The following is a 26,017-nucleotide window of genomic DNA, read 5'->3' on the forward strand; positions in this document are numbered from 1 at the left end:
CACAAATCTTCAAGAACATTCTTCTATCTACTTCTGCTGCCACACCTGTAAGAAGAATCATTAACAACTCTTTAACTTTGGGAACTTTTCCTGTAGACCTGAAAAAAAGCATACATACGACCATTATTAAAGAAAAAAAACCTAGACCCACAAGACCCCAACAACTACAGACCAATCACAAATGGACTTTTCCTTGGCAAATTGATAGAAAGAGCAGCATTCGTCCAGATGTCACAATTCATTGAAGACAATTCTATACTTTCAGACTTCCAAACTGGATTCCGCCCAGGAAGATGCACTGAATCGGCAATCATAGCAATCTGGGATGATCTTAAAACACAGTCGACCAAAATGGAGTTGCTGCACTACTTCTCTTGGACCTCTCAGCTGCCTTTGATATGGTTGACCATGACACCCTAATTCATAGATTCCACGAAGCCGGCATACAAGGGACTGCTCTCGACTGGATTACTTCCTGTCTTCAAAAAAGATCTAATATCATCCACTCGCCCCCCCTTCTCGTCCGAACCCTACCTCAGAAAAGCAGGGGTCCCCCAAGGATCAAACATCTCACCTTATGTGTATATTTCTAGTTATGTATAGTTCTTTAGAAAATATGTATCGCTACTATGTCATAACAATAAAATACACACACACTCTTTTTTTTACCCTTGATTCTAATTATGTATTGTATGTGCATATGTGTGTGTATTCATGTGTGTTTGTATGTGTGTGTGTGTGTGTATATATATATATATATATGTATATATATATATATATATATATATATATATATATATATATGTATTTGTTGTTTCTGTGCTTGGCGTGTTCGTAGGTCATTGCATGGCTCCTGGGTGGGTTGTTATACTAGAGATCTATGAATTCTTGCTCTCATCTTATAACACTTATCTACCCATCATCGTATGTCATGTCTCTATCAAACTATCCTCCATTCTCACTCTTACTCATCCCAAATCCTTTCTACTACTTTCATCTCCTAAATAACTCTGCCTAAGCTCTTCCCTCTGCTTCCACATCTAACTCACCAAACCTCACTCTACTACCGTGACCTCCCACACAACTCTACTAAATTCTCCTGCATTTATCTCACCCTGCTACTATGCTCTCCCTAACCCTTCCACATACTCTTCCCTCCTCCATCCCCCTCTACTCATCCCAAGCCTTTGGGTTGAGTAAATTAAGGATATACTCCCAATTAACACTTCTGGATTTCTTTCCTCCTCCACCTCTCCATTACTCCAGTCAATCTAACTAACAAACTCTCATATCCGTGGCTCAAATTAACTCATAATAATACTAAAACTGTACTCATTATTACCCGATACTAATCCATCACTAATTCTTGTTGGGTTCCAGAGTAGCGTACTACTCACCGAAAAGCGCTTCGAAGCCTCGTCAGGGGTAGTAAGCGCTATATAAATATGATTACAATAAAATAAATCGAGGGTATGAGCTGTTCCCATCCTGCATCACTAAATAGAAGGCCCATATATTGAAGAGCGGTGGCCCAATAATATAATAAAAAATCTGGAACTGCCCATTTCTTTCTCCCCCTGGGAAGAGTTAAGTACTTGAGGGCTCTTCTAGGCTTAGAGTACGCCCAGATAAACCGTGTCACCAGAGAAAAACCAGTAGCTCATTATCTCAAGAGGGATGGCCTGAAAAAAGTAGAGAAGTTTAGGCAATACAATCATTTTGATAATATTACAACTCCTCATAATCGTAAGATGAAGATTGTGCAACCTAGTCAAGTCACTACAAGCCTTTGTCAAAACTGGACCAAGATTCACTTCAACCAGCCTGTCTAGGTCTGCCGTTATTGTGACACCCACATAGGTTGCTCCTTTAGTTACCCGGTCATCTTGCAACCCAATTAAGTGGTTACAAACTACCTGAGTCTTGCCTTGATTGAGCCGGTAGCCAGAAAACTGACCAACATTTTGTGCCTCTCCTTCTATCTGGGTGAGAGCTTCTTCCGGGTTAGGAGTGACCAATGCCACATCGTCTGCGTAAGCAATAACTTTTGTGTCCCAACCGTGAAAATGCATGGGGGTTATCCTAGGGACTTCTGCAATTTTCTGAATAAAAGGATCAATATACAGTAGGAATAGGAGCGGCGAGCAGGGGGACCCCTGTCTGGTGCCTTTCTGAATCCACATTATATTGGACGGGCCTCTGCGTATGAACACCCTAACTGTTGGTTTTTGATATAAGGCCTGCTTGGCCCTAATGTAACCTGACCATATCCTGTACCGCCCGACAACATACCAAACGTAGGCCCAGCTGACCCTATAGAACGTTTTTTATGCATCAAGCAAAAGTAAGGCCATTGATGTTACAACGAAAAGGGATATCACACAGCAAATGTGGTCTGTAGTGTCTCTCACCAGAATACAGCTATGCTTCCAGGAGATACTAGTTTACTGATAAACAAACATAACCACATGGCTAGAATTTTAGAGTATAGTTTTCTGTCACTAATAATTAAAGTAGTAGGACGGTACAACCCAGGATTATCTGGTGGTTTACAGTTCTTGGGAAAAACTATAATATTGGCTGATGCCCAGGAGTCCGAGGGGCTACACCCATTCTGTACTAAACAAAATGTGGTCAATAAATTTAATTGAAAAAAATGGGAAAAACGTTTTATAAAATACCAGCTGTATATTATCTGTCCCCACTACCTTCCCCAAAGGGAGGTCCCTTAATGCCGCATGCAGCTCCTTCAAGGTCAAGAGTGCATCTAGTAGCAGTCGGTCCTCTTCCCCCAGAGTTTCAAAAGAAATGGAATCTAAGAATACACATAAAACTGCCCAAGGGAATTCCACCCCACTCTCGTCCTTTTTATACAGACTCTCATAATACCCCCTAAACACCTCTCTAACACCATCATCATCCGCTACCCTTTTTCCGCTTGGATCTATTACCTCCCTGATTTCCTCATGTAAGGCCCTTTGCCTAGCGCAGACCGCCAACTGATGCCCCACCTGCTCGCTATATTCATAGCTCACGGATCTCCGGGCCAAATATTTGGCCGCGGTTAAGTTGCTAGAGATCTGAAGAATTGCAGCTTTCGCAATCTGTACCCAACATAGGGCGAGGTCTACGTTATCTCCTACCTTATCTCCACAGGTAGTTGCTGATACTAACTGGGCTTCCACCTCTGCAAGAGTCCCATACAGTTCTGCCTGACACTGCCGCTCTTCCTTTTGGCATCTCAACCGAAAGCTAAATGTCTCCTCCCGTACCCCAGCCTTAAAAGCCTCCCACAATGCCCCAATGGAAACTCTTGGATCCAGCCATTCATGTTTTGTATATGATCTTCATTGAGTAACAAGGCATAATCAAAAGTCCAGGTAGAAGCTCCCAGCCATGACCGAGCAACTTTCAGCTGCAGGACCACCGGGTTTTGATCAGACATGACTCATGGGAGCGTAACTATCCAACCCCTGCTAACAGCATGCAGAAAAACATCATATAATCAAGACAAGCATGTGTCCAGTGGGGTGCGGAAAAATTAAGTGAACCCAGGATCAGGAGACTTTAGCCAATCCTAAGCATCTATCAAACCATGAGTATCAATAAGGTGCTGGAGGGACTGCCGTACTTTTGGTTTCCGACCAAAATATGCCATATCTTCTTGTCCAAACCACCACCGTGCCCATTGAAATTAAAATCCACTCAAAGCACTATCGAGGTAGACCAGAGTGCCAACTCATTGTTAATTCTGTTGAACAATACAGGATCATCTACCACTGGCCATACACTGAAGCAAGCGTAAAGCTTTGTCCTCCACAATGGCATTCTCTAACTACCCACCTACCAAGGTTATCCACCTTTGTCCGAATTAAAGTACAGACCTTGCCCGGAACCAGAATGATCACCCCACGTTTGTGTTTCCTGCATTGTGTTTTCCACAAGTTTAAAGCCCTGAGTCTCAAGCACATACCTCTGTGAAGCCTCAATGTTGGTTGCTTGTAAACACAAGATATCCGCCTGTAATGCCTTAAGATCGTGTGCAACCCTCCTCCTCTTTTTACTATCATTCAACCCACAAATGTTAACTGATACATTATGTATTTACCCATATGACTCCCCTCCATCGCCACATCTGTCTGTAGGTCAGGTGCTGTCGTTTACCTTCATCCTGCATTTCCTTGACAACCGTGTTATTAGCCCGTCTGAACCTTCTGAGCCTTCTGACCAGTGACCCCTCAATTTTGCCCCATCTGAGTGATGTCACCTGCATACAGCCCTCCCACACTCTGAAAATGACAAACCAGAAGTCTTATTAGAGAGATGTAGCTCTCTCATGTGGTTCCGCTACTGTCTCACCTGAATTCGTTTCCCCACTGATACCAAATCTCACCTCCCTTGTTACTCTCCTTAGTACCCTTGAGACCTACTGAGCTGAGTCAGTTCTTTAAGATACTCCGAGGCTTTAACTTCTCTCATGTTGTGCTGTTATTCAACTTATTAACCTTTCCATGCTTATAGTCAAGTGCTTCATCTATCAGTTTGTCATCCAGCTGTGCCACCCCGAGCAACCTGTAAAGCTGCCTCTGCTGAGCCCCCTACCATTCGCTCCGTTCCAGTCACGCTCTCAGTCACAGTCTTGTTATTGTCAAGGGGGGCTACACTAAGTCTATGTGGCCCCCTACCATTATGAGTCTCACTTGATGACTGTGTTGACCCCGTCTTCACAGGTGCTTTCCCCGCATTTCTCTCACCATCTTGTAAAAGGACACTGCCAACTTCCCTGTCTTCATAGGGGCTGGCAATCTCCTTCTCCCTCATCACAGGAAAAAAATGTGCAATAGTATTTTGAATAAACACTTGCCTTGATCGCAAGTCACACTCGTTCGCATCCATGCACTGGCTTACAGTCGACCAAGTTGGCTGTGCCTCCTCCTCTTTGTCCTTTTGCTGTTTGGGCTCGGACTTCCACATTCCAATGCTTCCTCAGATCATGCTGACAGGCTGCCAGATGTCTACTTTCCCATGGAGCAGTTTCGAAGACTTCGTAGGCTTGGGAGCCATATCGGGCCCCAGTAGGTGTTTCTTGCCGACCACCACGAAAGGCAATAGTACCACCACCACCACGCAATCTCGCCTCCTGGGGAGGTAAGCCCAAGAGTCTTTCTGGCAGAGACAGGCAACTATTGCTGTGTTTACAATCTTCAGAATCCCCTGCCGATATTGGTAGGAGCACGTCAGGATCTGGATGAACGTAGAGAAGGAAGCAAATCCACGGAGGTGAGTCACCATAACAGCGAACTATGCGTGTGCTTCAGTCAATAACTAGAATACTTTTAGATTACTTTTCCCCCATTCACAGTAGTCTTACTAGGGGGTGTAAGCTAATAATCGTTATGGTCAGGGACAGCGGGGGATCTGAAGGGTCGCATCTCCTTTTTTCAAAACTGCTACATTCCATCAGAGTGGGAAAGAGAGCTTCACTGGTGGTGTGTTAACTGATCGCCATCTTGCCCCGGGCGCTGTTCTCAAAAGATGATTATTTTGTTCTAAATATTGCAATATTTCTGAAATTATGCTTTAACACATAATCGTGCAGTTCTCCTCACGCCATCCCAACCTGCCCCTCTCCAATCCACAACACCTAACCCATACCAAATCCACCCAGACCAATTCAGTCCATCCCTTCCAATCCAAACCGCTAACCCCAATCAAATCCACCCCATTCAACCACACTTTAATCCTCACAACCCACCCCAATCTAGTCTGCCCCATTTCAATCTGCCCCACTCCAATCCAAAACAATGTCCCCAATGCAAATCCAAAACAATCTGCATCACTTCAATCCAAAAAAATCTGCCCCACTCCAATCTAAAACAATATGTCCCATTTCAATCCAAACTATCTGCCCCAGACAAATGTGTCCCACTCCAATCCAAACCAATCTGCCCACTCCAAACTGCCCCACTCCAATCCAAAACAATCTGCCCAACTCCAATCTGCTACACTCAATCCAAAGCAATCAGCCCCACTCCAATCTTCCCCACCCCAATCCAAAACAACCTGCTCCACTCTAATCCAAAACAATCTAACCCAGTCCAACAACCCAGTCTTCAATTTGCCCAACTCGAATCATTCCCACTCCAATCTGCCACACCCCAAAGCTCCCACTCAGTGCCAATTCACCTCACTCCAATCCACCACAATCCACTCTGCACCCATCCAATCCATCCCAATTCAATCTACTTCAATCCACCTCAGTCAAACCCATTCTATCCCAATCCAATCCACCCCAAATCTATGACAGTCCAATCTCCCCCACTACCTCAATCCATTCCATGCTAATCCACACCAAGCTCCTCCACTCTACCTCTCTCCATGACACCTCGGGCAGCTCTTCCATAAGGGCAGAGGAGTGTCGCACTCCCCCCACCTCCTAACTTTTTCCCCAAAAAAAGATCATAACATTTATTTAGGATTGTTTTTTGGGGGAAGGGGCGGGGCCACAGGGGTGACAAGGCCGGCCAAACACACATGTGCAGTGCGCTCTCTCCAGCCCAGCAACACAGCTGGGCTAGAGAGAGCAGGCACAGGCTCACAGTCCGCCAGGAGTGCCCTGGCTGGGCACTCCCAGCCAATACTGACGCTGCTCTGAGCAGCGTCAGGATTGGAGAAGAGCAGGCTGGGAGCCTGTGCCTGCCTTCAGCAAAGAGACGGAGAAGCGGAGAGGCGCGCTGCAGTAAGGAAAGTGTGTTTTTTAATTTTTTTTTAATTTAGTTTGTCTTCTCCTCCCCCCGCGCGCCACCCCGCCCCTTCTAATTAGTGCGGGCTGCGACTGCATGGCACTCCACTTTATCACACTGCACTCTATGACACTGCACTCTACGACCCTCGCTGCCACTGGAACAATGAACTCTACTCCTCTCTACTCAACTCTATGGCACTCTACACCTCCTACCCCACTTTATGACCTGCTAATCCAACAAATGCAGCCTATGACACTTGCATACAACATGGAAAAAACACGCTGCCAAAGCCAATAGCTCTTGTATACCTATTGGCTTTGAAAATGCTTGTTATAAACAGAAATCATCTATGTTTCTCCTTATCAATTCCACGTGCAATTTCTCTCCCTCCTTCATTGTCAGTATCAGAAACCTCAGCATGTCGACTAACACATGCAACACTACTACTTCATCGCTAAAACTGTAACAGCAGCAGTCTGCCAGGTGTTAAACAGAAGATAGATTTGTCTGCTCCTCACATTTTTTCACATTACAAATTTCATCATAAACGCTCTTGTCATGAGAAGAGTAGATCGTTATAACAGCAGAAGAAAATATGCTGTTGCCTATGGATAAAGTCATCGACTTTGGTACCCGTGTTTTCTTATTTTTTCCACGACATACCACCAGATCCCTCACCTCATAAACGCTGGGTGGATATTTGCAGGCAACTGTCTGATTTAAGCTTCACTCTATGCTTTATAAAGCTCTTCACTGCTGTCCCCTTCAAATACGGATGAGACCCTTTCAAGATTAATCCCCGCTCCTTCCACAGATAAATTTATTTCTAGTTTATGCCTAATCTCCCTTCAACTCATGCCTCTATCTGCCCTTTATCACGGGAACGCGCCCTCTTAATAGCAGGGACATACCCTCCACAACAGCTCTTAAAACTGCTGAGAAAATACATCTACTTAAACTGGATTCCTCAGAGATCACTTAAACTCATCTCTAAATCCTATGCAGTCTCCCTTGTAGATCTGAAATGTATAATTGGCTTACAATGAGCCGTATCTTTTATGATGCTCTTTCGTTTGTTTGTCTTTGTCTTGTTCAGACTCACCAGTCTTCTACAATGACTTCTACAATGACTTCTATTCATGTTCGCCATAAATGTAGAATTAATGTTTGTACTACCACACCCATGAGTCATGTAAACTCATTTATTTTCAAAACGCCTGTGCTCTGTGTCTCTGAAAAAAAGATTAATAACTAAACATTTTTTTTTTAAAGCTATTTTCTACACCGGTAGTGACATTGTTATGAAAACAAAGCATTGCTTTCTCAATATCATGTGAATAGGCTAACATTCCTTATGCAATTCCGTAGTTTAAAACAATCAGCCCCAAATTGTGTTAGTAAACCCACCCTGTACCGCCACTGCCAGCAGATAAAAGTACGTTTGAAAGTGATGAGCAGAAAAGGAAACAAGTGTAAGATCTTGTACCTGAGCCATGACAATTTGATCTATCGCAAAAGTCTGGAATTTAAACGGTACATGAACAGTTTCTTTAGGCCGCAGGTACAGTTGAGGCGTCTGCATGTCTGCCTGGTAGTGGAACATGTCCTCTTCCAATGCAGTGACGGTATTTGTGAGTTCCTTGAAGTGTTTCCATTCCCTCGTATCAAGAATAACACTAAAAACAGAAAAAATGAATCTTGTTATCCTAATGACTGGGCTCTGTCCTTGCACCAGTTTAACTACAATTGTTCAACGGTAAGTTTGCTTTGTGCTATACTCTGTGATGATGCAGCTGAAAAACATTTTGTTCAATCCACATTCTCCTGTCAAACACAGGGTTTTGCTTTTCTTTAAGTACCACCATAGATTCTAATCATCACAAGTAGGGCTAACAACATGAACCCCCAAAGAAAACGTCCAAACAATCACTAAGGATCGGACAAAGCAACTACTGGGAACATCAAACCTGTAAACAAACGAACAAGGTAGCATTCACTAGGGAATGTCACCATTCTCATGGATGTTCGTATTAGAGACATATAGCCAGATTATTTGGAGTGTGATAATCCTGACCCAACTCATAATATGCATGCTTCTTCTCAAGAAGGCTTGAGGAGATGCTTTGGAAACCAAAGCAACTAAACCTGTGACCCCCAAACTATATCATTTTGTGTAATTTAACTAGGTGTGGGAATCACTGTTTGAAGATGATGATTAACTGCCTAGTTACTAATTCATTTCTCTTGCTATATCTCACGTATCACTTGCACATAACTTTGGAGTTTTAGAGGGCTTTAATTCTTATTTCTAGATAGGTTCTCGTCTGCTGGAAAATCCTGCTGAGTACGCCTTGACATTTCAGTCAGTACCCACTGACAAAGCCTACAGAGGCATCCGAAATGCTACCTAGGATTGACTGTAGTAAACTACTCAACATAAAGAAGCCATCATACAAAGCGGGCACGGTATGAACATGGAAACAAGGTTCAGGGGAAAGCAAATACAGTCAGCTGAGATTACTGCCCAACGCATGACCTGTATGTAAGCCACTAAGGCATTTTAAGTGGTTTTAAGTCATGCAGAGTGCCTTGCATCCTGTTGTGTTCATTACTTGGGTTCTGACCTCTCTAAATTAGGGTGACCACCCGTCCGTAAATTTCACGGACTGTCCGTAATTTCGCTCTGCTGTCCGTTGTCCGTGATGCAAGTTTTAACGGACAGCATTTGTCCGTAATTTAAGCCTTTCGCCTAAAGGGCAACGGAGGCAGGGCGAAATTACGGGCAGAGGAGTTACCCCAGCAGGGCTGGAAGGCAGGGAGTCTCATGTGCTCTGAGGGAGGGGCAGACACATAAGAAAAGGTCTTCTTGCCAGGGGGTCTCCTTCCCTAAAGACATGCAAATGTGGGCAACTGGTAAATTTGCAAATACAAAGGGGCTTGAAAACCTCCATTGAATTTACTAAAAGGAGCCACTTGAAGTTTTCTGGTGGGAAAGATATTTCTTTCAGAGAGGTATTGTAATGGTGTTCCAAGGTTGAGCTGTGGAGTGTGTGGTTTTAATGGAGTGTTATACATTTTTTTAGCACTAGGTATAAACTGTATATTATTCAAATCTGTATTTGAGAAGCACTTTTTTTTATTTAACTGAAATGTATTTGCACATTTTGTAGCAGCCTTTATAATGATGTAATTGTATTTTTTACAGTTCTTTCAGGTACTTCGGTACCTCATAGTACTAACAAACATTGGCAAAGCCAATAGGTCTCATCTACAAACGAGTTATTGGCTTTGCTAATGTGTTTTAGCCATTAGCAATGTTATACACCAGAGTAGCTGCTGTTCAGCGTGGCTTAAAGCTAGTGGCATAGTGGTGTGGAGTAGAGTAGCATAGGAGCAGTGGCGTAGAGCCCAGTGGTGCAAAGTACAGTGCAGTGGGGTACAGTGCAGTTGTTTAGAGTGCGTTAGTGTAGAGTGCAGTGGCATGGAGTGGCATGGGACAGAGTAGAGTGGCATAAAGTGCAGTGGAGTAGAGTGGCATACAATAGAGTGGCAGAGAGCAGTAGTCTAGAGTGGTGCAGTGGCATAGATTGCAGGGTAGACTCATATTGCAGTAGTGTAGAGTGGTGCAGAGTAGGGCAAAGTGCTGTAGAGTGATGCAGAGTAGAGTGGCATAGAGTGCAGTGGCATAGAATGCAGTAGTACACAGTACATTGGTGTATAGTACGGTGGTGGAGAGTGCAACACTGCGGAGTAGAGTGTCAGTGCAGTGATGTTGTGTGGAGTAGAGTGGCACAGAGCAGTGGCGTAGAGTACAGTGGTACAGAGTAGAGGGCAGTGGTGTACAGTGCAGTTGTTTAGAGTGCATTGGCGCAGAGTGCAGTGGCATAGAGTGGCATGGAGTAGAGTTACATAGAGAGCAGTAGAGTAGAGTGGCATACAATAGAGTAGCAGAGAGTGCAGTAATGCAGAGTGGTGCAGTGTCAGAGTGCAGAGTAGACTCATGTGGCATAGAGTGTTGTGGTGTAGAGTGGTGCAGAGTGGAGTATTGTAGAGTGGTGTAGAGTAGAGTATAGTGCCTAAAGTGCAGTGGCATAGAGTAGAGTGGTGTAGAATGCAGAGTAGAGTGTCAGTGCAGTGGTGTAGAGTGGTACAGAGAACAGTGGCATAGAGTACAGTGGTGCAGAGTAAAGGGCAGTGCAGTTGTTTAGCGTGCACTGGTGCAGAGTGCAGTTGCATAGAGTGGCATTGGGCAGAGTAGAGTGGCATAGAATGCAGTGGAATAGAGTATATTGGTTCAAAATGCAGTAGTACAGAGCAGAGTGGTGTAGAGTATAGTGGCGGCCAGAGCAGTGTTGCAGAGTGTCAGCTTGCAGTGGTGTAGAGTGCATTGAACTAGAGGGCAGTGGTCAGAGTGGTATAGAGTACAGTGGAGTAGAATAGATAGTTTCAGAGTAGAGTGCAGTTGTATAGAGTGGAGAGGTGCAGGGTAGAGTGCAGTGGCATAGAATGCAGTGGCACAGTGCAGTGGCATAAAGTAGATTATTTCACAGTAGAGTGAGGTGGCTTAGAGTGGAGTTGCATAGAGTGTGATGGCATAGAGTAAAGTAGTGTAGAGTGCCGTGGCATAGAGTGCAGAGTAGATTAGAATGATGTACAGTGTATTGATGTAGAGTGCAGGGGCATAGAGTTGAGTGTTACAGAGTAAAGTGCATTAACATAGAGTGTATTAGCTTAGAGTGCAGTGGCGTACAGTGCAGCGTTGCAGAGTGGCAAAGAGTGGAGTTGTGCGGATTAGATTGGTGTTGCCTAGACTGGAGTGGTATGGGGTGCAGACGAGCAGAGCGCAGTGGTGTAGAGAGGTGTAAAGTGCAGTGGCATAGAGTAGAGTGGTACAGAGTACAGTAGAGAGGCATAGTGTGAAGTAGCATAGAGAGCAGTGGCATAATGTGGAGTGGTTCCAAATGGAGAAGAGTGCAGTGGCATGGAGTGGCGTAAAGTGGAGTGATACAGAGTAGGGTGCAGTGGTGTGGAGTGTTGCAGAGCAGAGTGGAGTGGAGCATGCATGGTGTGGTAACACACTGCCATTACAGACAACACATTTTTGATTGAAATGCCCATTACATTTGCACAGATATACAGTTTTTCAAATCAATCTATACTGGGCACAGACGATGATGTGTGGTAATTGCATCACCTAATGCAATGATTTGTTTTAATCATGTAAAGGTATTTGTTTCCAGCACAGTTCAGAATTAACAAAAATTTGTTTGATTTGTACTTCTAATTCTGATATATTCTGAAGTCTATTTAAATGTTGTCATGTGATAGAAAAAACTCTTTCCTAACCCCAGTATCCAGCAAGATTGTCACATAAATCCTCTCACTTTGAAGTCAGAGAAAGGAAAGTAAACACTAAGTTCCCACCGAAGACAGAGCCTGACATTTGACTTTGTTCTTTGAATGCACAGCAAATATGATAAGATAAGAACAAGATTTACAGGCCTGTTTACAGAAAGGGAGCACTCAGCAGGATTCTGTAAATAAGGTGTTGGCAAGGGAAGGGACGAATTCAAGCTGCATAGCCTAAAACAAATAAAGCCAGCCAATCGAGAGCAACAAATTGTGAGTTACAAACCACGAGGCCAATGGCAAGCAACGGGCAGAATGCATTCACAAGGAAGCACTATGAATTTACTTAAAGTGACAGCTGTAGGATACTTTGTGGGGAAAGTCCAGTATTTTAGTCCATATCTTGCAGAGGCTTGGCTACACCAATCACCCAGGTAATATGACAAGAAGACCTGGAGTGGTTTCCATGTTGCAGGATAGATCTATACACCCATTCCATCAGTTTGCCACCATTTCCTATGGTACAGAGCTTCTGGCACACCTCTTGTAGGGTAAGTGCTAGGTAGCAGACATGAAATAGGGCATTTAATGATTATTTAAGGTGGGTGTAAGTAAGGAGTTGACCGGGGTGAAGATGATAGTCTGCCACAAGGGTTTGGAAATTTAGTAGCTCACTGTTCAGAAACTAGGTCCCCAATTGTAAGACACCTGCAGCATGCCACTGATGGAGTTGCTCTGAGGACAGCCATCCTGTGCGAGTGGGAAGGCTTAGCAAAGGTAGTGCAGGAGCATAGGTTTTCTTCGTGTCAGTGAGTTTACAGGTTCTGGCAAGGCAAGAGAAAGCCATGCTTGATAACCCCGGATGGTGATCCATAGAATGGTCAGTAGGAAACGATGAGCAGTGCATTAAATCTTCCTTAAAAGTCTTTACTCATCTCATGCAGGAAGGTGGGCAGAAAGCCAGTGAGCCACCCATTGGACATCTGCAGCTGAATTAAAGCATTCTAAGTCCAGAAGATCTAATCCACCCGCAGTCACAGTTAGCTTTAGAGTGGAAAGAGCTCCCGATGGCGCTGCAGCGACCAAATCATATGTGTGGCCTGTCTGAAGAAGGAATGGAGGACGAGCAGGGGAAGGTTTGCAAAATAATACTATCATTGGGGTAGCACACCATCTTCGCTAGTGCCACATGGCCTCTATAGAAAGCAGAAGAGAAGACCAAAAAGCAAACTGGGCTTGGAGGGACCGTTCGCTCTGCCGAGATTTTCATCCTGGAAATCAGTGTAAGAATGGTAGCTATTAATCACTTGGTATAAAAAGGTAACTGGTTCTCAGTTCAATCTGAGATCTAATTGTGTATGAAGGCGAAAACAGTGCCATATGTTAAAGAAACACTAATTAAATTTTAAAATTTGTAAATTTTGTTTGTGCAATTTACATCCCAAATATTTTGAAGATTCTATGTGTACTTGACACTTAGGGATAACCCAGATCTCTAGTTTGGCTTTTGCTCAATTTCAAAACCATATAAAGACATTGACTAAGCGGGCAATTGCCTTGCACAACCTTGCAAGGGGTCTGTCCCCTGCTCACCCTTCACAAGCACTAACAGCGAACCATTGCACCAGAAGAGTTTGCCAAGGTGGATGGGTGTTGATTGTTCAACCACTTAACAGTGCCCCTTCTGTTTCGCTCCTGTGTGCAGACAACTCCCCAGCTACCCAATACCTTCAAATAGTCTTGGTGGACCCATCTTGTCTGATTTTAGGAATTGTCCCACCTTGTTCTTCTCTTCTTTATTTATACATTTGTTAGCAACAACCCTTTGAATTACTTGCCGTGGATCTCCCATTTGATCTCAATTTCATCCTACTCTTTTATTATCTTTGATTGGTAGTCCGGGCTCCCATTTCTGAGATAAATGTAGAGTCCCAAACATACACTCTAGTGCAGTGAGACTACAGACAAGTTATGGGTACATCAAATCCTGTCATTAGGTGTGAGACTGTCACCCACACCATCTGCCCTGCCTCTTTAAAAAAAATTAGGTTGAAAGTCCATGGGCAGTTGGGGTAAGCCAGATGTTTTTGTTCAATTTGTTTAAACTAGCATAAGGTTAATTACCTTAATGTTTCCCAAACTGTTTGCCAGGGGTTTTGAAATGTTCAGAAACATAATAAAAATGTTGCTGTTACTTTCTCTTCAGGAAAGATCGGGTAGATTTGGGTAGGGGTGGTGGCTTTGCCGTGAGGGGCATTAATTTACTACTGAACAAGGACGTAATATGACACCTGAATGTAGCACACCAGGAGGCAATCACAAAAGGTACACAGTGAATAAATAGTGCTGTGTTAAAAAAGAGTAAATAAATGCACTGACAACATAGTGAGGCATGGCCTCTGTTGCGTGTGTCTGTAAAACTGACGTTTGTTCTTGAATTTTTGTCCTGAATTTTGACCCTTTGTCCTGAATTTTTGTCCTCAATTTTGACCCTTTGTCCTGAATTTTTTACAGTCCTGTCCAGAATTTGCCTCAGTGCCAGGTGGTCACCCTACTCTAAACGAACCTGCCAATTAACTTGTAGCTATCGCTGGATGTAGTGTATTGATCCCCTTCCCCTGTCTGCAATCTCTAACGTTTCTGTATTTTTCTACACAGGTTATCTACGGAATAATACTGCTGCCTACACCAGGTGTATATTAAAATATCGTCCTCTTTTAACCCTCTCCAAAGCAAATCATCTGATTCAGAACCTGACTCTTCCGCGACTTTATTAACTGTCTTTTTTCTGTATTCAATCCTAATAACATATCTTCCCTTTCTCTGGTGCAAGGTCTGCGTCTGCATGCTCTTACAACCTCACCTCCTCACTTCCTGTCTCAATTTAAATGACAAAGATATTGCTGGTTCCCTCGCTATCGCCTTCACAAGACACGAACAAACTGTATTAATGCATCACTTTAAAGGTTTTCCGATTGGCTTTTCCGTTTTAGCCTCCTTTCTCGTTGCTCTTCCAGATTGGCCTGTAAGGCATTTCACGCCATTAGAGCTTCTAATGGTGCCAATGTGCTGAAAACTTCCACTTACCCTTTCCATCCCTTGTCTTCTATTTCTGACTTTTAGACAGGCAAAAGCTATCACTTTCAAACTTCACTATAGCTGGATCTCTTGAAACTTTAAATGTTCGGTCTACCAACTTTATTTCAGGACAAGGTCACAGCGGTGAATATGATGTTTTAGAAATAAGATAGAAAGGTACAATTAGAGGGCATATGGAGATGCTGAGGGTTTTCCTGTGACTCTAAGGTACTCATTATGTGTTAATTTGGAACGGATGGTTAACAGGAGTTACCAGCGCCATCTTAATGATTAGATCTGCTGGAAGACTTTCAAAAAAAGATTAAATATCCAGGTGAAAGTTAGCGCCATCGGGAGGAATTGTATTATTATGTGACCCAGAATGACAGGTTTCCCCAGTAATCCCTCATTTCTTAGTGAGCCATTATGGCGAACCTCGTAAAGGCAGTGCTTAATTTGTGCTTGTTGTTTCCGGTGCTGAGCACGGCACTTGAGCTGAAGAGGAGGGGTGGCCTTAAATGGATTGAAGAGGCCCGAGATGGCTTCAGGATTACACTGCCTCAGTATTCAGTGCTGGCAGATTTAATTACAGCAGCCTCGTGTTTAAGAGAAGGGCTTTGAGCACGGCCCCTCTTAATTTACAAATTAAGCACTGCGTAAAGGGAAAATGTTTCCCTTGCCCCGGAGGATTTGCGTGTCCTCTGGTATCAGTACCCCAGTGTTGGTGTGTGTGTATGTGTCTGGGGGGGAAAAAACAGTCAATTATCAGAGACACTTGTAACGAGGGACTACACGCTTTTGTCTCTTTTGGCTTAAAAGCTGAATATTTCTGCTATTACGACTTTGGTTTTGTTTCCCCACCATTTGACTTTACAAATGCTCTGATAAAATCACTATAAAGACGCAGAATAAAATAGATAACCGATCATACTCATTAATTGCTAAAGAAGGTCACAATACACATGGCACAATCACTCGATTTAAAAGGGGTGCCAAACGATGTGAATAAACCTGCCTCTAGTTAATCAAAAAGGGCGATTTGCCCGCACAGTTACCTTTGTGCATTGTGAACTGTCACTTCAACCTCCTCCCGCCATTGGCTATCCCAGTTTGCTGACACAACAATTTACCAGGGAGCGTACAAGCATCTTATGAGGGTATGTCAAAAGGTCGATGACAGAGAAAAATAACCTAGTCTTACCTGAGCTCAGGGTTATCAATCTCAATGGTGATCGTGTGCTGGATGTTGTAAGGGTTTTTCAGAGCAAATTCAAAGAATTCCGCGGTGCCCAGTGTAGCATAGACATTGTAAATTGAGGTAATAGCCTGACTCAGCATAGTTGAGATACTCTCAGCTTTGGTCCGCTCCCGGTACGCTTCAATAATCTGCAAATCTCGAGAGTGCTGAAGGCGCTCCTCACGTCGAGCCTGTTAGGAAAGAAAACCTTTGTTAATATCACATTATACGGGCACTGTTTGCATGACGTACACAATGGCTTAATTTCAAGAGATAAATATTAGAAAGCAGAAGCCTTGTCAGAATGTCACATGAATTTCACATTATTACTAAACAAGTTACTTGCCTTCAGTAACGATGTTTCTGGCTGATAAACAATTTTCCTGCAGGTTCTCCTTATTATTAAACAGCAGAATGGATCCGGAAGCTTTTTCCAAAGCAATAACACTCCAAAGTTGCTAGGTGGCGTGTTGCGTTTTCAGCTGCGACTCTGCCTGCCTTATGTGATAATACTGGAGCGTATCAAGTGCCAATCGGCGCAAAGGGGTCAGTCCCAGATACTTTTTCCCATCAAGGTGCGTGAATAGGAACCGAGATGGCATCTACGACAGTGGCAGTTACAGCACATAATGTTTGCACTCCTTAAGATCTTAGGGGGTCATTATGACCCTGGCGGAAGGCGGAGAAGCGGCGGTAAGACCGCCAACAGGCTCGCAGTCTTTTTTTCTAGTATTATAACCATGGCGATTACCGCCATGGTCATCCGCCGGTTCTCCGTCCTGCCCGCCAGGGCGGAGACGACCGCCGGGCTGGAGACCAGGGTCTCCAGCCCGGCAGCCGTCACTATGCCGCCGGCGGTGTTTGGACCCGGCTGATCGCCATGGAATTCATGCGGTTTGAAACCCTGGCACTGATAGGGGTCTACACCACCCCCCACTCCGACTCCCTCCCCTACCCCCCCCAACACCCCTGCCACCCCCCAAAGGTGGCAGGATCCTCCTCCCCACCCCGACCCCCAACATAACATCACTCATACACACACGACACGCACGCAGGCATCACCAACACACATACACGCACACATACCGACATTCATGCAAACATCCACACACACAGTCAGACACGCACATCCACATTCAAACATACACGCACACATCCATACAGACATACCTACAGACATACACGCACTCATTCCCAAACACACAACACCCCCGCAAGCATACACGCACACACACACCCCCTCTACATACACACACGCACACCCCCAATGCAAGCACACAACAACCCCCCTCCCCTCACGTACGATCGACTTACCTGGTCCGACGATCCTCCGGGAGGGGACGGGAGCCATGGGGGCTGCTCTGCCAACACCACACCGCCAACAGAACACCGCCACGCCGAATCACAGGACGTGATTCGCTGGGCGCGGTTCTGTTGGCGTGGCGTTGGAAGTGGAGCAACCCCCACTTCCCCGCCGCCCGCCAGTATGGCTGTTGGCGGCTCTCCGTCCGTAAAAGGACAGAGAGCTGCCAACGTTCATAACAGGCCGAGCGGCAAACCGCCACCACTGGTGGTCTTCCGCATGACGGTCCCTCGGCGGTCTTGGAAAAAGACCGCCGAGGTCAAAATGACCCCCTTAGTATTCAAGGCACTAACTAATCAGGAGAAGGAAGAGAGGTCACCAATAATATTTAATAGTGCCCATGGCAAGTCTTTTCTGGGATAAAGACAGCACAGTGGCAAAACCTCTGACAACTTTGCCTGTAATGGGTCTGTATAGCGGGAATTAACCAGAGCACACAAGTTTATCTTAGTGTGTGGTATACAGTTTTTGTAGAAGGACGTTTTGCCAAGAGACTGACATAAACACATCCCTAATTAGCTAAGGAGTAGCAAAATGTATATAGAGAATGGTGCTGCTTGCTTACTCTCTCGTGCACACACATAAGATGCCTACAAGAATACCCCTGATTGTACAAGGCATAGGGATCAACAAACTCTACAGAAACAACCACAGTGTGCATATCTGGCCTTGAAGGAACCCTGGTTCTTGCCCAATGCCAGACTGCAAGATCACCCTATGTTGTCTTGAAGCTCTGGGATTGGGAAAAATACGTTTTCATCAGATTTACTAATTCTAAATCTTAGATTTTATCAATGATAGAATTGATGTAGAAACACACAAGATCACAGGTAAAATTATTTCTGATACTCTATAAACTTACTAAAAAGAACTCACATTTTATCAAACTCTGAGTTTGTGAAATAACTATTAACAATTTAAGCTTAGATGACAGTGAGTGCTAGTACAGAGTTAAATCTGAAAAAAAGCCAATACAATTGGTGCAGCCACCAGGAAGTATTGTGCTGCTGGCACCAAATGAGAAACGATGAAATTACTGCTTTTAGCTTCATTTCTAATAATATTAGCGATAAAGAAAAAGTTACTTACGTTCTGTAACAATCTTTCCGGTTGGATACTCGGTCTACCTGTATTTTGTGACTTGCTGAATAATCCCAGACATCAGACTGAATCCAGAAACTTCAAAGCTCTAAAATGCCAGTGGGGGAGCAGGCTTCATATTCACACCACAAGTGACATCAGATTACATCACCAAAGCAATATAGCGCCCACCCATGCATATCAATGTCAGTTTCATCCATCTTATCCAAGCCTTTACAGGTGAGCAGATGGAGCTAAGCAATTGTGCAGTGCCAACTCTACTACACCCATCAAACGGGGACGCAGTTGGGACAGGTGAGGAATCTGCAGGCAGATACAGTATTCACCAGAAAGATCATTACAAAAGGTAAGCAACTTTTTCTTTTGATGGATACTTCAACTTGCATACAAAGGTATGAGGGAAATGCACACTGCAGCTGAAAGTTCCACCTCAGTTGGAAAAAGTACCTCATGGCTCCATTGATGGTGTACCATGACCACAGCCTCAATGCCTCTGCTCACAGGAGTGGGGGCCCTCCTCCCCCTTGCTTGTTCATGTACCACATCAGTCATATTGTCCATCACAATCTGAACATGCTTATCTTGGATGAGGTGAGATAGGTCTTGAGTCTAGGCGATTCACCTGCAGTTCGAGCAGTTGCTATGAAGCACCTGCTCTTCTGAAGACCAGAGATCTCCGAACTCCAGATTAGACCTCCACCCTAGAGAGGAGACATCCCTAATTATAGTGGCCACAGTTGGAGGACTGAATCCTTTACCAAAGGTTTGACTTCTCCCCCTACCAACCCACTTCTGTCACAGCATCCTTTGCGACCATGATAATGTCCAAAAGGTCTCCCCATGCTGCAGTCACTGCCTGCAGAGACTCCACTAAAGAGTCTCCATATGCCAATGAGCAAGTGTGGCCAGTGTGATATAGGAAGCTAGCTAGTATAAGACCAATGGGACTGGAAGGGTCATATCCAGAACCAACGCTATGAACAAGAGACACTGGGAGGGCAGCAGCTATGTCTTTTATCTGTTTATTGAAAAACAAAAGCGAAAGCAGAGTTGCAACTGACTGTAGTTGGAGCGGCACCAATCTGACGACTCAGCCTTGAGCAGCCAGTCATCCAGGGTTGGGAAAACTGGAACACTTGAAATGACCCTCAACCACCACCATCACTTTGGTGAATACTCAAGGTGCATATGTCAAACCATATCGGAGTACTGTAAACTGGTAATGGATGGAACCCACCATAAAACCCAGCTACTTCCAGTGCGACTGCAGAAGTGGGATGTGAAAGTACGCAATCTGCAAGTGGAGTGACACCATGCAGTCTCCTATTTCTAACGCCAAAAGCACCTCACCTAGAGCCAGTTTAACTTCTCCTTCCAGAGGTATATGTTCAGGACCTTGAGGTCTTGGCTTGGATGCAGACCGCCGTCCTTCTTGACAACAAGTAAGTACAGTGAACAACATCCCTGCACAATATTCTGCTTTGGCACTAACTCGACTACTCCCTTCAGCACAAGCGCTACCACCACTTATCGTAAGATGGAGAGATGGTCTTTGGACGAGAGGAGGATGGTGGGAGGGAGGGAGAGAAGTCTGTTGAAAAGGCAGGGTAAACCCCCTATTTATCACAAGAAGGAGCCACTCAGGCAAAGTAATTAACTTCCAGGCTGGTAGAAAGGAGGACACTTTGCCTCTCACAAGCTCTGGGTGTGCTGGGAGGAACAACATAGGTCTGTTTTCTGTGTGGTGTGGGGGATGATGTGGAGGAGACTTGGTGAAGAAATCCACAGCTTGGTGAAGGGACCCAGCTTTGGGTCTATCTTCGCATTACCTGACCAGCAGTGTTTGGGTCTGTTGTGCCTTTGACTGGAAAAGCTGGCACTGCAAAACTAAATCCTCTGCAGAAGCCTTGAAAATGATGAAACTGCCTGTAGTCTCTTTGAAGCTGAGGATGCTGGAAGCCAAGGACCTGGCTGTAGCTTTGTAGCATTCTAAAGCTGCATCCACTATGTCGTTGAATAACCATGCAGAGAAAAGTTAGGTCCAGAAGAGTGGCCTGTAGATTTGAAGTAAAAGAAAATTAGTTACTTACCTGTAACTGTGGTTCTCCAGTATTGGTATCTTTCATAGATTCACATGCTTGAATCATCCCCGTCGTCGAGGTGGGACCCCCACGGTAACCCTAAATACACATAGCAGTAAACCCCACACACTAGGCCCCAATGGCCCACCTAGGTTCTTTTATAGCCTATCCATGTCCCCTTGCAAAAAAGACCCAAAGTTGAGCCACAGCCAATCAGGCGTCCACACCCTCTAGAACACTTCCAGCAGAGGCTCTTTCCCTCAGATTTTCTAGTACAAGTGTGAAGTTAAGAGTTCATGTAGAAAGGGAGCCTCTGCGGGGAGGAGGGTGGCTCACATGTGAATCTATGAAAGATACCAATACTGGAGAACCACAGTTACAGGTAAGTAACTAATTTTCTTCTCCAGTATTGTATCTTTCATAAATTCACATGCTTGAATTAGAGTAGCGAGCAGTAACATTGATTAAGTAGGCATGTAGCTGTACCCTTATAAGCAAAACAAGCATCAGAATAACAATAGTATTAAGAGTAACAGTACGTCCAGTTAGTGTTCAATGGCAACGTAACAATGTTCTTCTGAAAATAACAATCAGGCATAATAAGCAAAGATCCCCACATTACAAGTATCTAGCTTGTTATGATAACCGACAACTACAATAATCATTAAAAATAGAAAAGAGTTTAACCTTGACTAGAATAAGGAACCATTGTGCACCTACCCTGTTTGAGGAGGTGGAATGATCCAAGAGGCTCACCTTAACGAAATAAATGCCTCTACACTGCTTGCCCCACCGCTGTGTCCATGTTATTCGTCTCCTCGAAACAGTAGTGTTTCGTGAACGTATGTTGGCTGTACCATGTGGCCGCTCTACCAATATGCAGCAGAGGCACCCCTGCGAAGAGTGCAGCCGATGTGGCTACCGTCCTTGTTGAATGGGCTCTTACCCTGCTGTGGAGCGGCTTACCAGCCTGAATATGACAGAATTGGATCGCCAGGCCAATCCACCTGGCTACGGTCTGCTTGGATACTGGAAGGCCCTTCATTGCGTCTCCAAAGGCCACAAACAACGGGTCTGATTTGCGTATACTCTGAGTCTTCTGCAGGTAAAACTTCAGACACCTTTTAATATCCAACGAATGTAATGCCCTTTCTGCCACTGTCTGCGGATTAGGAAAAAAGGTTTTCAAGATAACTGGTTCATTCAAATGGAAAGTTGAGGGCACCATCGGAATATACCTAGGATTCGTTCTCAGAATTATGCTAGTAGTGGTGAACTGAAGAAAAGACTCCTTGATGGTGAATGCCTGTATGTCACTCACTCTCTTAGCCGAAGTAAGAGCCAGCAATAACACCATTTTCCATGAAATGAACTTTAGTTCCGCTCTGTGGATCGGCTCAAAAGGGGGTTTCATGAGCTGCCCCAGGACCACATTTAGGGACCACAACGGTGGAGGCTTCCGCACTGGTGGAAAAGTACCAAACAGGCCTCTCAGGAATTGCTTCACAATCCTGGTGGAATATAGGGAGACCGTATTCCGAGACCTGCGGTATCTCGAAATTGCCGCCACATGCACGCAGATGGAGGAATATGAGAGTCCAGGCTTTGCTAGGTGCAGCAAATACGGTAGTATCTGTTCTGGAAGAGAGGAGATAGGATGGATCCCTTCAGCTGCACACCACACACAAAAACGCTTCCATTTCAACATGTAGGTCCTATTGGTAGTCTCCGCCCTAGCTCTGGCTAGAATCTCCCTACATTCCGATGAGATGTTTACGGTGGCAAACTCATGGAACTCAGGATCCGGGCTGATAAGTGGAGAGATGATGGATCTGGATGTCTGACCTGGCCCCGGTGCATTGTCAACAGGGATGGCTTCCGTCTGAGTAGCACATGTGGCTGTTCCGAGAGCATGAGGAGCTCTGTGAACCACACCTGTCTGGGCCACCTCGGTGCTATCAATAGGAGGTGACAACCCTCCACCTTCATCTTGCTGATGACTCTCGGTATCAGTGGGATCGGAGGAAAAGCGTAGGCATAAACGCCGGACCATCTCATCGAAAACGCATTCCTCCACGATCCTCTCTGGGGAAGCCAGCTTGCATAGTAAGGGCATTTCTTGTTCTTGAGCGTGGCAAACAGATCGATGTTTGGTCTGCCCCATAACTGGAAGAGTTGGTCGAGGACCTCCTGGTCCAGTTCCCACTCGTGGTAGGGGATAATTGCCCTGCTCAGGGTATCTGCCAGCCTATTGGTCTGTCCTGGCACGTGCTCCGCCTTTAGAGAAATGTTGTGCACTATGGCCCATTTCCAGATGTTCTGAGCCTGCTGTGAGAGCTGTAGAGACCTTGTGCCACCCTGCTTGTTTAGATAAAACATGCTCGTAGTATTGTCCGTCCTGATTAAGACATTCGAGCCCTGAAGCCTTGGTAAGAAAGCCTTTATAGCGAAATCTATTGCCTTGAGCTCCAGCTGATTTATGTGGAGTTGACTGTCCTTTGGAGTCCAGGATCTGCTGATCTGGAGTTCTTGAAGGTGGGCACCCCAGCCTTCAAGGGAAGCATCCGTCGTCACTATAAAGCGGGGCACCTGATGAAGAAACGTGAGACCGCCGGACAATTTTGCCAGTGTCGCCCACCAAGCCATGGCTGTTCGCATTTCCGATGTGATGAGAAATTTGTCCTCGAAAGAGCCCTGTACTTGGCACCATTGAGCGTCCAATTGCTCTTGTAGGGGCCGCTTGTACAGTCTGCAGTCTGGAACCAGCGGAATGTATGACAAGATCATTCCCAGCAATGACTTGTAGGTGCAAACTGAAACGCACTTTTTTTCCGAGAGCTTGCGGGCCAACACGTTCAGCTTTAGTTTCCTTTCCTGAAACGGGTACGCCTTGCTGCGGACAGTGTCTAGTACCGCTCCTTTCAATGTCTGTGTGGGGCGAAGATGTGACTTCCGGTAATTGACGGTAAGCCCTAGGTCATCGAACAACTGGAGGCAGACAGAGATGTGACGCACCACCTGAGCCTTTGAGGGTGCTTTAATGAGCCAGTTGTCGAGATAGGGAAACACCTGCATGCCCGACTGGCGGAGGTGAGCTGCCAGTGGAGCCAGCATCTTTGTAAAAATTCTGGTGGCTGATTTCAAACTGAAAGGAAGGACCCGAAACTGTAGATGCATACCAGCCACCTTGAACCTGAGGAATTTTCGATGGTTGCAGTGTATTGGAACATGAAAATACGCATCCTGGAGGTCTAGGTATGCTATGTGATCTCCGGTACTCAGGAGGCGCAAGATGTCCTGGAGTGTTACCATCCTGAACGATTGTTTCTTCAGAAACTTGTTTAGTGACCTTAAGTCCAGAATGGGGCGCCAGTCTCCTGAAGATTTCTTTACCAGAAAGAAGCGTGAATAGCACCCCTTGTTCCTGTGAGGAGCAGGGACCAGCTCTATTGCGCCCTTGCGTAGCATTATCTGTACTTCCTTGAGGATTTGGGTTAATTGTGGAGGTGGAGGGCCCAACGGAGGGGCATCCAGTGGTTTCTGTATGAACTCCAGAGTATGCCCTCTGGCGACCGCATCCAACACCCATCTGTCTGATGTTATGGCCTTCCATCGAAGGAAGTGAGAAGTGATGAGACCCCTGATCTTGGAGTCCCTGGTAGCGTAGGAAGCTGGTATGGCTAGCTGGTCATTGTTTTCTGCTGGTATCTCTTCCTCATGGTGCCGGCATTCCCTTCGCTAGGTGCCTATATGCAGCAGTAGGTGGCAATCGATAATGCTGCTGATGCTGGCTGTATTGCTGCCTGAGTCCTGTTGCAGAGGACTGATACTGGGGTCTGTACTGGTGGAAGCCACCTCGAAAGGAATAACTTCCGCTACCCCTTGCCCCACGAAAGGGCTGCTTCTGGTACTGCCAGGTACCAAGTGATCTCGTTGTATCAGTATCCGTTTTGATGGACTGTAGCATGTCGTCCACATGCTTTCCAAACAGACTTTCCCCATCATATGCCATATCCAGAATACTACACTGGACCTCCGGACGAAGGATGTAGACTTGAGCCACCCCTTCCTATGTAAGACCGCTGCTCCTGCGAGTTGTCGGAATCCTGTTAAGGAAATGTCTATTGCGCAGTCAATGATCTCCGCCGCGATCCACTCACCCTCCTGCAGCACCTTCTTTGCTTCCACCTTGACATCCTCAGGCAAGAGATCTATATAAGCAGACATGTCCGCCCACATCTGGCAATCATACCTTCCTAGTATGGCCAAGGAGTTAGCAGCCATTACCATGATTGCCGCCCGAGGAAAACCTCTTACCAATATTGTCCAATCTCCTCCCGTCCTTGTCTGGAGGCGCTGCCATAGGTGCCGAAGGGTTTTTAGATCGACGCTGCGCTGCCTGGGATATTACCGAATCCGGCTTCGGTTATGATATTAAGCAGGTTGGAGTGTTATCAGGGGCCTTGTACTTCTTTTCCAGCTTTGACATTTGGGAAGGCACTGTCGCTGGATTTTTCATTGCCTTCAACCCCTCCTGCCATAGGAAATCCACTATCGGGATCGCTTTTACTGATCTCCTTGACGGTTCTTTGAAGTCATATAAGAAACGATCTGTTTCCTGAGAAATAATAGGCAAGTCAAATCTCTTGGCCGCCCTTTCCATTAAATTGTGAAAACCCCTGATGTCCTAAGGGGGTGAATCAACTGGTCCTGTCGGCGGCGGTGACGGTGTGGGAATGAGGTAGTCATCCCACTCACTAGGAGCTGCCTCCATTATCTCCCCTTCTTCCCTCTCGTCATCCATCAAGATATGGTCATCCTGTGGTTGGGGAACCAATGGGACGGTTCCGTGTGGTGTTCCTGGGAGACTGGTCATAGGGGTGGGGTTTGCATAGGTGTCCGCTGACTGTAAGGCCTGGGTGGAGTTACAGGCGTCGATGGTGGAAAACGCCGATAGTAGTCCTTTAGCATACCCTGGAGATCCGTCAACAATGACCTAGGCATGGGGAAAGAAGATTCTTGTTCCCCCCATTGGGTACGAAGAGTCACGTTGATATGTAGT

General features: G+C 45.4%; 1 protein-coding gene across 1 annotated transcript in view; it reads right to left on the minus strand.

The window, feature by feature from the left end:
• The window catches only part of NPHP4 (nephrocystin 4), a 952,546-nt gene that overhangs the window by 175,357 nt on the left and 751,172 nt on the right, over nucleotides 1-26,017 (minus strand). The window contains exons 21-22 of the mRNA XM_069239971.1: nucleotides 16,375-16,601; nucleotides 8,233-8,422 (exon numbers count right to left, since the gene is read on the minus strand). Coding sequence (XP_069096072.1) covers nucleotides 8,233-8,422; nucleotides 16,375-16,601 — 417 coding nt within the window. The remainder of the gene's footprint in view (nucleotides 1-8,232; nucleotides 8,423-16,374; nucleotides 16,602-26,017) is intronic.

Source organism: Pleurodeles waltl, chromosome 6 (genome assembly GCF_031143425.1).
Source record: "Pleurodeles waltl isolate 20211129_DDA chromosome 6, aPleWal1.hap1.20221129, whole genome shotgun sequence".
Taxonomy (NCBI): Eukaryota; Metazoa; Chordata; class Amphibia; order Caudata; family Salamandridae; genus Pleurodeles; species Pleurodeles waltl.